Below are 12,366 nucleotides of genomic sequence, written 5' to 3'. Positions count from 1 at the left end.
GAGATAGGGGTGCCAACTCCAGGATGGGAAATTCCTGGATATTTGAGAGCTGGACCCTGAAGAGGTTGGGGTTTGAGGAGGGGTACTGACAGGTACTGCTCTCCAGATGGCAGAGATCAGTAACTCTGCTGAGGTCACTTCCCTTCTGCTTTGGTCTCCACTGTGGAGAAAGACTACTTTTCCTAGGTAGAGGCTGCAGGGAGAGGAGGAAGGAGATGGAAAGCTGATCAGTTCCCCTACAGAAAACGGTCGCCTTGAGGCACATACTCTATGGTATACCATAACACAACTATGCCACACCAAAAAAGCTAGATCATGCCACAAGCGCATGCTGATGCTAAATGCCACAAGGCTGAATATGGCAGGGAAAGGTGGCAACAATGCAAATAAAAGGAATGCTGAACTTTAGTGTCTATGTGATCATCGTCTCCTCCCCCCCCCCCCCCAGTTATTCTTCCTTATCTCCATTCTGAGCCTCTTCCAGGGCTTTAAGCCATCACTGATATGGACATACACGCACACACACACACGGGATGGGGTGGGGAACCAGTATCTGTTTCAGCTACAGGGAAGGTGGGAAGACAGCAAGGGTGGGGTGAGTGACTGTCACGAGTGGGGGGAGTAGTGCAGTGCCAAGGGTGTGGAGATAGTTGAGAGGAGGAGGTGGTGGGGTGGTAAGTGGGAAGACAGCAAGGGTAGGGGGGAATGAATGCCTTCACTCTAAGACAGCAAGGGCGGGTGGCACTCACCCAGAGCCTTTTTCTAGAGCCCATTGTATTTTTCTCCAGAACAGGCCTTATTCCTACTACATTTATAGAGTGAGAGACAGAGATTATGGACAAAAATCCTTAAGTAACTTGAATCTCTGGATAACTACATTTAGAACATTATGCATAGTTAAGAAAGACAGGTATGGAAAAGAGACAGTAAAAGAGCAGATGAAAAAGTTTTAGAGGTTAGAACTGCTTTCTTGTAAATCCTTAAGACCATTCCCTGATCCTAATGAAGTGCACTGTCAGCCACCTTAGCTGGGACAACACAAGGATTGGCTCTGCAGTACCAGCATGGTTTTCTGGAGATACAATCCCTTTAGGAAAAAGACAAGACAAAAGTGGTATTCTCAAAGGTCAAAATGGTGCTGCATAGATGAAATTTCTGTGTTGCTCCCAGTAACCGTTTTCTGCTGTTCTCAAAATCTCCCAAGCCCTGTATGCACAAGCCTCCTACTCTTTTACTGAACATGTGGAAAGGCAGAGTGAACTGTGATAGCCAGAATGGTGGCCCCACATGGAGGAATGCCCATGTGTACTCCTCTCAGTGATTAGCAACAATCATTAACCAGTGTCTCAAGTCTTGGAGTAGGGGGCGTATGTGTGGACACTTCTCCGCGTTTGCACTGTGAAGACACCCTATTGATTGTTTCAGGGGGCAGCATGCTGGTGCTTACTGTCCCTCCCTGTATATTCAGTCAGTGTGTAAGGGGTTGTGTGTAGAGGGCTACAATGTTTGTAAGAGACATGTATTTTTCTCGGTTATTATTCTGAAAGTGGCAAGATCCCACAGTGACATGTCTGCAAAGTCAGATCTGTGTCTACTGGTCCAAGAGGCCTCTTGGGACAGCAGCTTTAGTCCCATGTTTGTGCATCTTAAAAGCCAGAGAAGTTTGTTTGCAGTTTCCCCTAATGACCCTTAAATCAGTAATGAGCAGATAGGGCCAGCCACGTCTATAAACTCCAGCCAAGTAGTTTTGAATTCTCACCCCCTCTTTCTCTATGTAGGTATCTTCCATATTTTACAACAAAAATGCAAGAAAATGCATAAGGCTTTAGAAAAGTAAGTAAATATATTCTTGTTACTTCAGAAACATACATATTGAAGATTTTTTTGTTAATGAGCTCTGTCAGAAAATACAGCTTTCACTCTTGACTAAATTGCCTTAATACCTTAAAGAGACATAAGTTTTGATGGTTAAAATCTGGCAGTTACGAAGCAACAGGGGTCCAACATAGCAGCAGTTCCATCAAGCACATCTTATTGATCTGTCTATCCTTGGCATCTCCTATATTTTTACTTGGGTTTTTTTTTAGCAAGGGTATTGTACAACTGCACACATCTCTGATTACTTGGAGAATATTATTTGGTATGTAGACAAGACAGCCTGTCTTCTCTAGCACAAGCATAAACTGACCTTTTGTCTGGTAGAACATTGGCTGGTCCTTTGCTTATTGTTTTTTCCTTAACTGGATGTGTACTTGAGTCAGATGATGGTTTATTTTAAGTAACTGACAGAAGGAGTTTGGATATCAGCTTGGGATTTGTATTGCATTCTACAGAATTTCAGTTTACTACAAAGCACTATTGTTCGAGCCATACCCACAAGTTTTGAATTGGCTCAAATCTAAAGGTGGCTTCTCACTTTAAAGTACTTCTAATTTTTATCCACCTTTTGTACCAATTAATTATCTTTACTTCTGGTGCATGTTTTGACTTAAAGGTCTGTTGGAATTTGATGTGGACCATTAATAGCTTGCTTTCTAGAAGAATGTTATAGCAGTTCTCTCACATTATGGGGAACATTTTTTAGTAGAAGACTGTTTTCCCTGTTAATGACAAGCTCTGGTATGCTATTCTCTCTATTGTAGATTAGAATTAAATGTCCACTGTATGAAGTGACCATTATTTAGTAGCTATCTGCCATAGACACACATTTTGAGATTCCGCCTTACCAGATCGTCCTGGACTGTGTTATACTCTTTAAACTACAGTTCACATGTTATACTCTTTAAACTACAGTTTAACGTGGTTTGGTAGATTATCCTCAAAAGGTCAGGTACATCTCTCCATTTGGTTTGAATATTTAAGGGCAAGATAAGTTCAGAGTTTTAGGGTGATCTCAAACACATTTTTCATCAGTATGCCAGCTCTGTTTTTCAGACTTTCTCTTGTGCTCCAGTTGTCATCTAGATGTTGCCTGTGTATTTGCTGCTGAGCATGAGTGTTCTCTTAGCAGCTGAAATATCTTTTCATTAAATAACTTCCACAGGAATGTTGCAGCATTGTAAACTGTTTTCAGCAATAAAGATTTTATAAGCAAAAGTAAAGTGCAACTGTTAGAAGCCAAGATATCTCTAGAGATAATTGTGCTGTTATCTTTTGCAAATATGAGGTTGAAGTGATACCACAGTGCTAATTTAAAGCAACATTCTTCATGCATGACTTACGTAGTACTTGGATGTATGTTCCTAAATCTTTTCCCTTTTTAGTTATAGTCCACTTGTCTGGTTCTTATAAAAGGAATTCTTATGCTTAGCCAGTAGCAGAAAAATATAAACCAAGAAGAGATACTTTCATTGTTCATAGAATAGCCTGTTCGTACATAGTTGGCTTACAAGAGCAGCTTAGGTTTGTCTTCTATAAATTACTTACTTTTTATACCTTTTGGTGGTCAAGGAAAAGCTGAAACTTCATAAAAGTCTTGGTGATATTTTGTGTACAGAGGGAAGGGACTTCCTTCTAATTCCATAGGCCAGATGTTTTCATCATCTTGGGCAACCTGCACTTCTTGATTTTGTTAAAATGTTTGGCGCCCACAGCAAAGCCAAATGGTAGGGGCCCTAGAAGAACAGTGCAGACTTCTCAGAACCACGTTGTATGCTGTCTGGAATGAGCTTATATCACAGTTGGGAAAATGGAAGTTAATCCAGGAAAGCTTTTCTGGCAGATGAGAAAGTGTGTTCAGAGTTTTAAAGAATGCGATATCTGGTTCAAAATGTGGAAGGAGCTGGAAGAATTATTTACACTTTCTTGTCATCTGTAACCAGGCTCCGTACACTCAAGGCATCCTGCTTTTAATGCTCTGCTTGGTCCTATTTCTGCTGTGATGCCTTATGTGTTGGTTTGTATTGGAAAGAATCAAGTGGTCTCTAATGGATGGTATAGTCTTGAGACATGTATATTCCATGTTTGTGATGCAGTGTAAATTAAAGCATACATTAAATTAATGTTTGTGTTTTGCATATGTACAGCAGTTTCTGATGTGTTGGCTTTTATTTTAGGATTCCTGGTCTACAAGTGGTAGGTCAATCACTTTCTCCAGCGTTACACCTCCAGCTGGAAGAGAGCACTGGAACTCGAGATAGTGACATGAGGCTGTTGAAGGAAATTGTTGATTATGTAAGTTCCCTTTTCTACTGTATTCAGGTCTAGCAATTAAACGAAATTGGGGCATTCTGCATTTGTAGAAAGCTATTCATAGCTCTCTCTCTCTCTCTCTCTCTCTCTACCTTATTAAATTACAATATTAGCTGAAGTTGAATTGCATTTGAAAAACATCAGATGTTTACAACATACCAAATCCTTGCCTTTTAAGAAGCATGTGAAAGATAAACTAAAATCCTGAGTTTGAGCACATCAAGGGTTGAAGATGCTCAACTATCGCCCCTTCTGGGTAGTAAGACATCAGACAGCAAGTGGACAAATAGTGTTAGTGAATTGCTCCTTCCTTCTGTAAAAGTATGTTGACCTAGGAAAAGCAAAAATGTCAGGAAAAGACTAAGCTAAAAGATTCCAACAGGGAGATTTTTAAAATGGGGAACAAGAAAGGCTTCAGCTATGACTCTTTCCTTGCAGTCCCAGTAGTTTATATTACATCATTCTTCTGACCATGAATATTGGCATTGGACAGTTCAAAGCAAATGTGTTTAGACTTATTGTGACAGCAATACAAATCACATACATATTACATAACTTTTCCATTCTTACTTGTTAAAAATGATCAGGTAATGCCATAAAAGCAAATTCTTCATTTTGGCTTATCACCAATTAAGTAGAAAGTTTACAAAAGTCAGTACTGAAGCTTGGATCCTGCCTTAAACTTCCATAGGCAGTCATATGAGAGTGATATAAATGTGATCCAAAGAGTGTAATCTATGGCAGAAGTCCAAGTTTCCTGTCATGTTCCTGAGACTGAGGCCTCAGGCCTCAGAGAAGCCTCTCCCTGTGCTAGGTGCCCTCAACCCAGATTAGGGCATGGAGGACTTAGGTAGACCAATAGCTACAGAGGTGGAGAGGTCCTCAGGAGATTTAATGCAAAGACTCCCAAGGAGGGGCATTGTTCTCCCAAGAGCTGCATGGTAGAGACTGCTAACAGCGGCAGGTGATCCCTCACAAGATTCTGATGTCAGGTTAAGAACCAGAGAAATAGCAGCGTTACAGAGAATTTTTTTCCTGGTTCCTTTGGCTGTCCATTTTGCTGGTTGGGAACCTGCCCCCTCCCCTTTTTTTTTAGTGTTTGGGAAATACAGCCATTTTTATATGATAATTTATATATATATATGTATGTATATAATTTTATATTTGTACAAAACAACTCAATTTCAATGAAACAGAAGAGTATAACCAACAGTCATACACTAAGAGCCCAATCTTGAAGTATAATACAATTTAAAAGAACACTCAAGATAAACTGGAAAACAATAATTTTATCATTTTATAGTGATTCCATGAGCAGTATCTGATTTTGTATTTAAGACCATTCAGATGAAATAAAGCCTCAATTAGCTAAAAAGTCTAACGGTGTAACTATTTTTTGTTGAAATTGGATTTGATATGAAAAAGTAACATTCTGTTAATCCTATCCATGATGGTTTCCATGATATATTAGTGCCAGAGTTTCCGGAACCAAATATCATCATTATTATTTATTAAATTTACTGAATTGCCCCATCCTGGTCCAAGCCAGGCTTTGGGCGATTTACATCAGATAAAACAATACATAGATTAAAAGCAACACAGCAATTCAACAGTAAAACAATAAAATTAAAGAAAATCTGATGGCGTCCTTCTGAGGGTAAACTATGGCAGCATTTCAGAGGTATTTGGGCTGTACTAGAAATTCCTCAATCTGTTGAATCCTGTGTATAAAAATCCCCCAATCTGTAAAAATTTTAGGCAGGATCCAAGCCGAAGTATCTACCTTTGGAATTGCTCTGACTGTTGTATTTTTTAATACACAGATTAACTCATTGCCCAGACATATCACTCCCTCCTCTCTTTTCCCCCTGCCTCTTTGATGATGATGATATTATTGGATTTATATCTTGCCCACCACTCTGAATTTTAGAGTGGCTCACAATCTCCTTTACTTTCCTCCCCCACAACAGACACCCTGTGAGGTAGGTGGGGCTGAGAGAGCTCTCACAGCCATAGTGCAAGTGGAGGAGTGGGGAATCAAACCTGGTTCTCCCAGATAAGAATCCATGCACTTAACCAGTACACTAAACTGGCTCTTTGAACTATATGATTGGAGGTTCTGAGACTGTGTATTCCTTTCTGTGTTATTCTACTTTGTTAGGCTCAGAGAGCTCCCATGTTAAAATAAATATAAGAACATGAAATCTAAGTACTCTCCAGATTGGCCCAAAGACTTGCCTAGAAGTATGGCCTACCTGAAGATTTTCAGGGAAAGCCCTACCACACTTTCTAAGGACTGCTTAGAGCAGGGGTGTCAAACTCATTTGTTAAGAGGGTCGGATCTGACAGAAATGGGACTTTGTGGGACTGAGCCATGCATGTCCTAAAATGCCATGCCAGAGAGAGGAGATGTGCATTTTATAAAGGACGCAGGCAAACACAAATATATTTAACTTAAAATACAAGCAGTCTTAAAACTCTTGCAATAATGTGCTTAAAATGGAAAGATAGGGGAATAGTGGGATTTTACAATGCAATTTTAAAAATAAAACATCAAGGAAAAGCACAAGGATCACACAGCAGAAAACTAAAAAAAAAAAAATTAAAAATGCTCTTAGGCTGGGAAAACATGAAATGGCAAGGCTCCCCCTTCCCCAGGGTCTACTCAGATTAGCAATGGCTCTCCTGTGTAATATCGCCCTTTGGCTGTGGGTTCCCAAGTTAAGAGTATTCACTAGGCACTAGTTCTCACTCCACTGAGAAGAGACAAAGCTGACTCAGAACATGGATGCTTGATTTGTAAGCACACAACTCCAGGAAGTTTCAGATGACCATAAGAACACTGGGAAGTTAAACCTCTCCAATGAAACAAAGTTGCAAGGAAAATGTGGATTGGATTTATCATTCCAGTCTGCTCTGCCAGTAGGTCGGAATGGGAAATAAATTCCACATTTTCTTTGCAATGTCACTCCTGCTTTAGCCTTTGCAAAGAGAAGGCAGATGGAGCAGGAAATGTCACCAGCATTGGAACTTCACAGGATGAGGACAGGAGGGGGGAGAAGAGAGCCCCATGGGCCTGATTAAAGCCCTTGGGGAGGGGGGCGGTTTGGCATGCAGGCCACATGTTTGACATCCCTGGATTACAGTGTCAAAAATACGTAAGAACATAAGAGAAACCATGTTGGATCAGGCCAGTGGCCAATCCATTCCAACAGTCTGTGTCACACAGTGGCCAAAAACCAGGAGACACCAGGAGATCCACCAGTGTTGCTGGACAATTGAGAGAGCCTGGCAAAGCAAGCTATCACTCCTCCCCTTCCTCCTCAAAGGAAGAGCCTCAGCCAGTGGAGAAAATAGAGGTTTTGCTCTGTAGTTCCTGTGTGATTGAGCAAGTCTTGCAAAGCAAGCTGTTATATAGAAGGAAGCAGATGACAGCCAGCTGCTTGGGGGGGGGCTGATTTTGCCCCTGGGCCGCATGTTTGACATTCCTGTTCTTTACCTTATGGCCAATAGCCACTGATTGACCTCTGCTCCATATGTTTATCTAATCCTCTCTTAAAGCTGTCTATTGATTACTCTGGGTGAAGAAGTACTTCCTTTAGAGCACACATTATTATTGGGGAGAGACGATGGCTCAGTGGTAGAGCATCTGCTTGGTAAGCAGAAGGTTCCAGGTTCAATCCCTGGCATCTCCAACTAAAAGGGTCCAGGCAAATAGGTGTGAAAAACCTCAGCTTGAGACCCTGGAGAGCCGCTGCCAGTCTGAGTAGACAGTACTGACTTCGATGGACCGAGGGTCTTATTCAGTATAAGGCAGCTTCATATATGTTCATATGTTCATTAGCAGTTGACATTGCACTGTACTAAGATAATGCCTGCAGTTTTATTCACCTCTGTATTAACTCGGTTGTATTGAATTGGTAAAAAATATACTTTTGAACTGTTTTAAATATCTGAGTGGCAGAAGCAATGATGAGGGTTGATAGAAAATGGGCTACAATGTGTCAGGTATGGATGATGTGGATAGCTGGGAGGGTCAAACATTTCAAAACAATGACTAAAAATGTACTTACAGTATATGCAGTGTTCCCACTAAGCTGTGCTAGAGGGTGCTAGCACACCAATTTCTAGCCCTTAGCTCAGGAGATTTTAGACTCAGCCTGACAGTCTGAGTTGAGTCCAGGACTACCCATCCTTTCCACCATACTAGTAGACCTGTTTTCCAGAGGACAGGGCTACCGGTATAGTGGACCAAAGCACTTTTTGCTCATGGCTCACGAAGGAGAATTTTTGCCCACAACATTTTGCAGCTTAGAGGGAACATTGTTTATATGGTACCATGCTGTTAATTAGAATTTGTAATAGTTAACATGTTAGTATAGCATTTGATAGTCATGATTTCATATATGCCTTTCCAGTGTATGAACAGAGGTATTGCATTAACTCAGGCCCGCTATCTGGAGAAAGAAGAGAAACATCTTCCATCACCTAGGTTAGTAGGCACCCATCTTAGTATTAAATCAATGCTGTTTTAGTGTATTGTGCTTCTAATGTGCAAGGGCATGGGAGGTTTTTGTTGCAACTCTAGATTTTGAAGATACTAGATAGATTTGGTCTAATGAACAGACAGACTTTCCTTGAAAGGTTTACAGATCATAAGAACATAAGAGAAGCCATGTTGGATCAGGCCAGTGGCCCGTCCAGTCCTACACTCTGTGTCACACAGTGGCCAAAAAAGCAAGTGCCATCCAGAGGTCCAGCAGTGGGGCCAGGACTACTAGAAGCCCTCCCACTGTGCCCCCCCAAGCACCAAGAATACAGAGCATCACTGCCCCAGACAGAGAGTTCCAACAATACGCTGGGGCTAATAGCCACTGATGGACCTCTGCTCCATATGTTTATTCAGCCCCCTCTTGAAGCTGTCTATGCTTTATATCCTTTATATTTTAAGCCTGCTTGAAAAACTCCTTGAAAAGCAACAAGTAAAACTCTGAAAATACGCTGTATAAAACTTGATAGAAGGATTAGTGAGATGTTCACAAACAATAGAGTAACTTCTCTTTGCCATGATGTTTCCCATCCTAGGCTTCATAACTTGCATTGAGTTGACAGGGGCAACTATTAATAGTCTAATATAAAATAAAAACATTGCTCAGATGAGCTGTTCCAGGGGAGAGCAGCAACTTTTTCTTACGCTTAGACCTTGACTGTCCAGTGTTTTGTCCTTCGCAGCATTCGTGTTGTCATGACAGTAGAACAAACGGACCTGGAACTGGACAAAGCTGCCTCACTTATCAGGGAAGCTGCAGAGTCTGTACTGAATTAAGATCTGTACTCTTGGATATTTGTTCCTCACACACAGTTGGGATACCTACTTTCTACTCTGATGGATTGGCTTTCACTCCAAAGGCTCAAGCTTACTGATTTATCAGCTGATGGAACTGAAAGCTTGATGTTCACTGAGTCATTCCAGAACAAATAAAATACGTTGGATATGGAAATACTAAACACTCACTATATGTACATAACTCAGCTCTTTTTTAACAACTGTAAATTGAGGGTTGTTGTTACAGTGGTCTTCTACATTGATTTAATTTTTGTTCTTCAAAGGGCACAATTCCTTTCGCTGGTTCTATGAATGTGTAAAAAAGGAAAATGAGCTATTTTTGAGAGTTCATGTGTAAATGCTACTGAGCTTGGAAAGATTGCCGAAAATTGTAGAATATTCTTCAACTATTCTTAATAAAGTGCATTGTTTAAAAATAACCTTTCCCCAAAAAGTTCCTATTCTCATTGCCAGATTGGGTCATTAAATGGTATTGTAGAATCCAGCTTTTGAATTATGATGTTACATAACTTTTATTATATTGGGTATTTAGAAATTTGTACACTAAAATGTTTTGCATCTTATCTAATATTGTTTATGGCTTTTCCAGAAGAAGTGGATTTCTTGTCCTTTGTCATATAGCCATAAGGAGTCTCCTCTAACAAAGACATTAATGTTATATTGGTAGACATAGATTAATCCTTGATATGCCCATGTATTTATCTTGCATGTTGGTGCCCTAATGCACTGATGCTATGGAGACCTGGCGCTCCTCACTGATACTCATTTCAGGGGAGTTGGCAATGCCATGTACGCACAAGGGTTTATGCACAGAGCTGTTCTCTTCATTGAATGGGTTGAAAGAGTCAACATACACAGAACCTTTGTGGGCCTGACACATAGAAATCTGGCTCTCATAGATTCAGAAAATAAATACTAATCCTTTACCATAATTTGATAGGGCAATAATTATTGGCAAAATAAGTTTGGTCTTGATCTTTATATCATATACCATGTCAATTAGTAAACTATTCTAAAAACTATAAATTAGTAATGCCTGCATTTAATTGCAGGAGCACACAATCAAGAATTTACTGTTTTCTTATTCGTAAGTTTTTGTAGATGACCTCTACTAAGGTCTTTGATCAAAGATGTTCTGATGAGAACAGATGTAGAAGCAGTAGTCCATAATTAGAGAAATTATAATATACTAGCTTTCTTCCCTATTCAGGTAATATGAATCCTCACAATTTGTATTCTGAACTTGTGACAAGAGAGTACTGCCTGGATTATTTCTACACTTGTGCCTTTTTTGGTTGCTGCTACATGGATTCCAGTACTATATTTGAAACATATTTTTTTAAATAAAAGCATATATTTCATTCACGTTTTGTGTCATTTCTTCAAGCTAGGGACTTATGCTTCCCTAAGTTCAGTGAGGCTAAATCTGTTTAGATAAAAGTACTTCATATTACTGTAGCACTGTTACGCTGTTCATATTACTGAACAGACTTCTAGCTGGTTTTAAGACTGATGGCCTGGCTACTGTACTGTTCATGCTGTTTTATTTTGAAATGAGTTCAGTGGTTGCAGTGTCAAAACCACTTAACCAAAATCCCACTGATCTAGCAGGATTTCTGCAAAATGTGGCTTCTGGATTGTGGCCAAATAGGCTAAATGTAATGTCATTAGCTGCTTATGGTTAGACTGCTGATCTGGAGCTAAAAAGACACTTCCTTGAAAGAAGAATACTAGGGTATGACTGTCTTGACCTGGGGTTGATCAATATTGTAAAAAGGACTGAGGAGAGAGTATTGGGGTGGCGGTGGAGCAGGGAATGTGGCCAAAGAGAAGTTTAGAACATCGGGGTCTAGCGCAATTCACTATAACAACCTCTATGTCCTCCTTGAACTGGAGATTGGAGCAGCCTTGCATAGTTCCCTTGTGCTAAGATAATAATTGTCTTCCAAACTTGAAATGACAGAGTAACTTCTCTGGAAGTTAAGAGACAACCCAGGGCACTACTTTTGTGTGTTTTGGATAAATTTATGATTACAACTGCTTCAGCTATTGTCTGGCTGCATGAAATCATATTTTGCATGCCTGTTGTCATATTTCACAATCCAATACACATATGAACCAGTAACCTCTACTTACAAAACAGAAAAAATATGAAATTAAAAATGATTTACAGTGGCCCAACTGTAATGCCCTGATCTGGATAGGCCAGGCTAGTCTGCTCTTGTCAAATCTTGGAAGCTAAGCTGAGTCATCCCTGGCAGGTGTTTGGATGGGAAACCTCCAAGGGATACCAGGGTTGTGATGTGGAGGTAGGTAATGGCAAATTACCTCTGAATGTCTCTTGCCTTGAAGCCCTACAGGGTCACCAAATGTCAGCTGTTACATGATGGCATTTGCACACTATGTTTCCTCTAAAATTGATTAGATCTCTGCAGTTAACACTGAACATTTTATTTATTTTATTTAAGATTTATACATTGTGGTTAAGAAAAACTATACATTATTTTACATTGTGGTTAAGAAAAACTAAATCTATTAAGGTAATGAGTGATATAGATCTCTTCCCCCCCTCCCTCAACCACTTAACTATGTGAAGATAGACATAAAACCTTCAGTTTCTGATGTTCAAACAGAAATTGGTGGGATATCTGTTGGCTAAGCTGGGTTCTGTGACATCAACAGTATACCCCGATCCCCAGATTGGTTTTACTGTTGTTCTCAAAATGTGTATGGAATGTAAACTGACATTCAAGGCAAGTGGCATATTCTGGTTCATAGTTTAGCTAAAGAACCTATTGAAACCACAGTAAAGAATGCTGTGCCTTTTC

The 12,366-nt window shown here is 40.1% G+C and overlaps 1 protein-coding gene across 2 annotated transcripts in view; it reads left to right on the top strand.

Annotated features, from left to right (window-relative positions):
* The window catches only part of SPTLC1 (serine palmitoyltransferase long chain base subunit 1), a 197,771-nt gene extending 186,872 nt beyond the window's left edge, over nucleotides 1-10,899 (top strand). For both annotated transcript variants that reach the window (XM_060235503.1, XM_060235502.1), the window contains exons 12-15: nucleotides 1,779-1,833; nucleotides 4,056-4,173; nucleotides 8,610-8,683; nucleotides 9,424-10,899. In XM_060235503.1, the coding sequence (XP_060091486.1) occupies nucleotides 1,779-1,833; nucleotides 4,056-4,173; nucleotides 8,610-8,683; nucleotides 9,424-9,517 (341 nt within the window). In that variant the 3' untranslated portion in view covers nucleotides 9,518-10,899. The remainder of the gene's footprint in view (nucleotides 1-1,778; nucleotides 1,834-4,055; nucleotides 4,174-8,609; nucleotides 8,684-9,423) is intronic.
* Nucleotides 10,900-12,366: the final 1,467 nt, after the last annotated feature.

Source organism: Heteronotia binoei, chromosome 4 (assembly GCF_032191835.1).
Source record: "Heteronotia binoei isolate CCM8104 ecotype False Entrance Well chromosome 4, APGP_CSIRO_Hbin_v1, whole genome shotgun sequence".
Taxonomy (NCBI): domain Eukaryota; kingdom Metazoa; phylum Chordata; class Lepidosauria; order Squamata; family Gekkonidae; genus Heteronotia; species Heteronotia binoei.
This window is presented reverse-complemented; position numbering and strand designations above follow the sequence as displayed.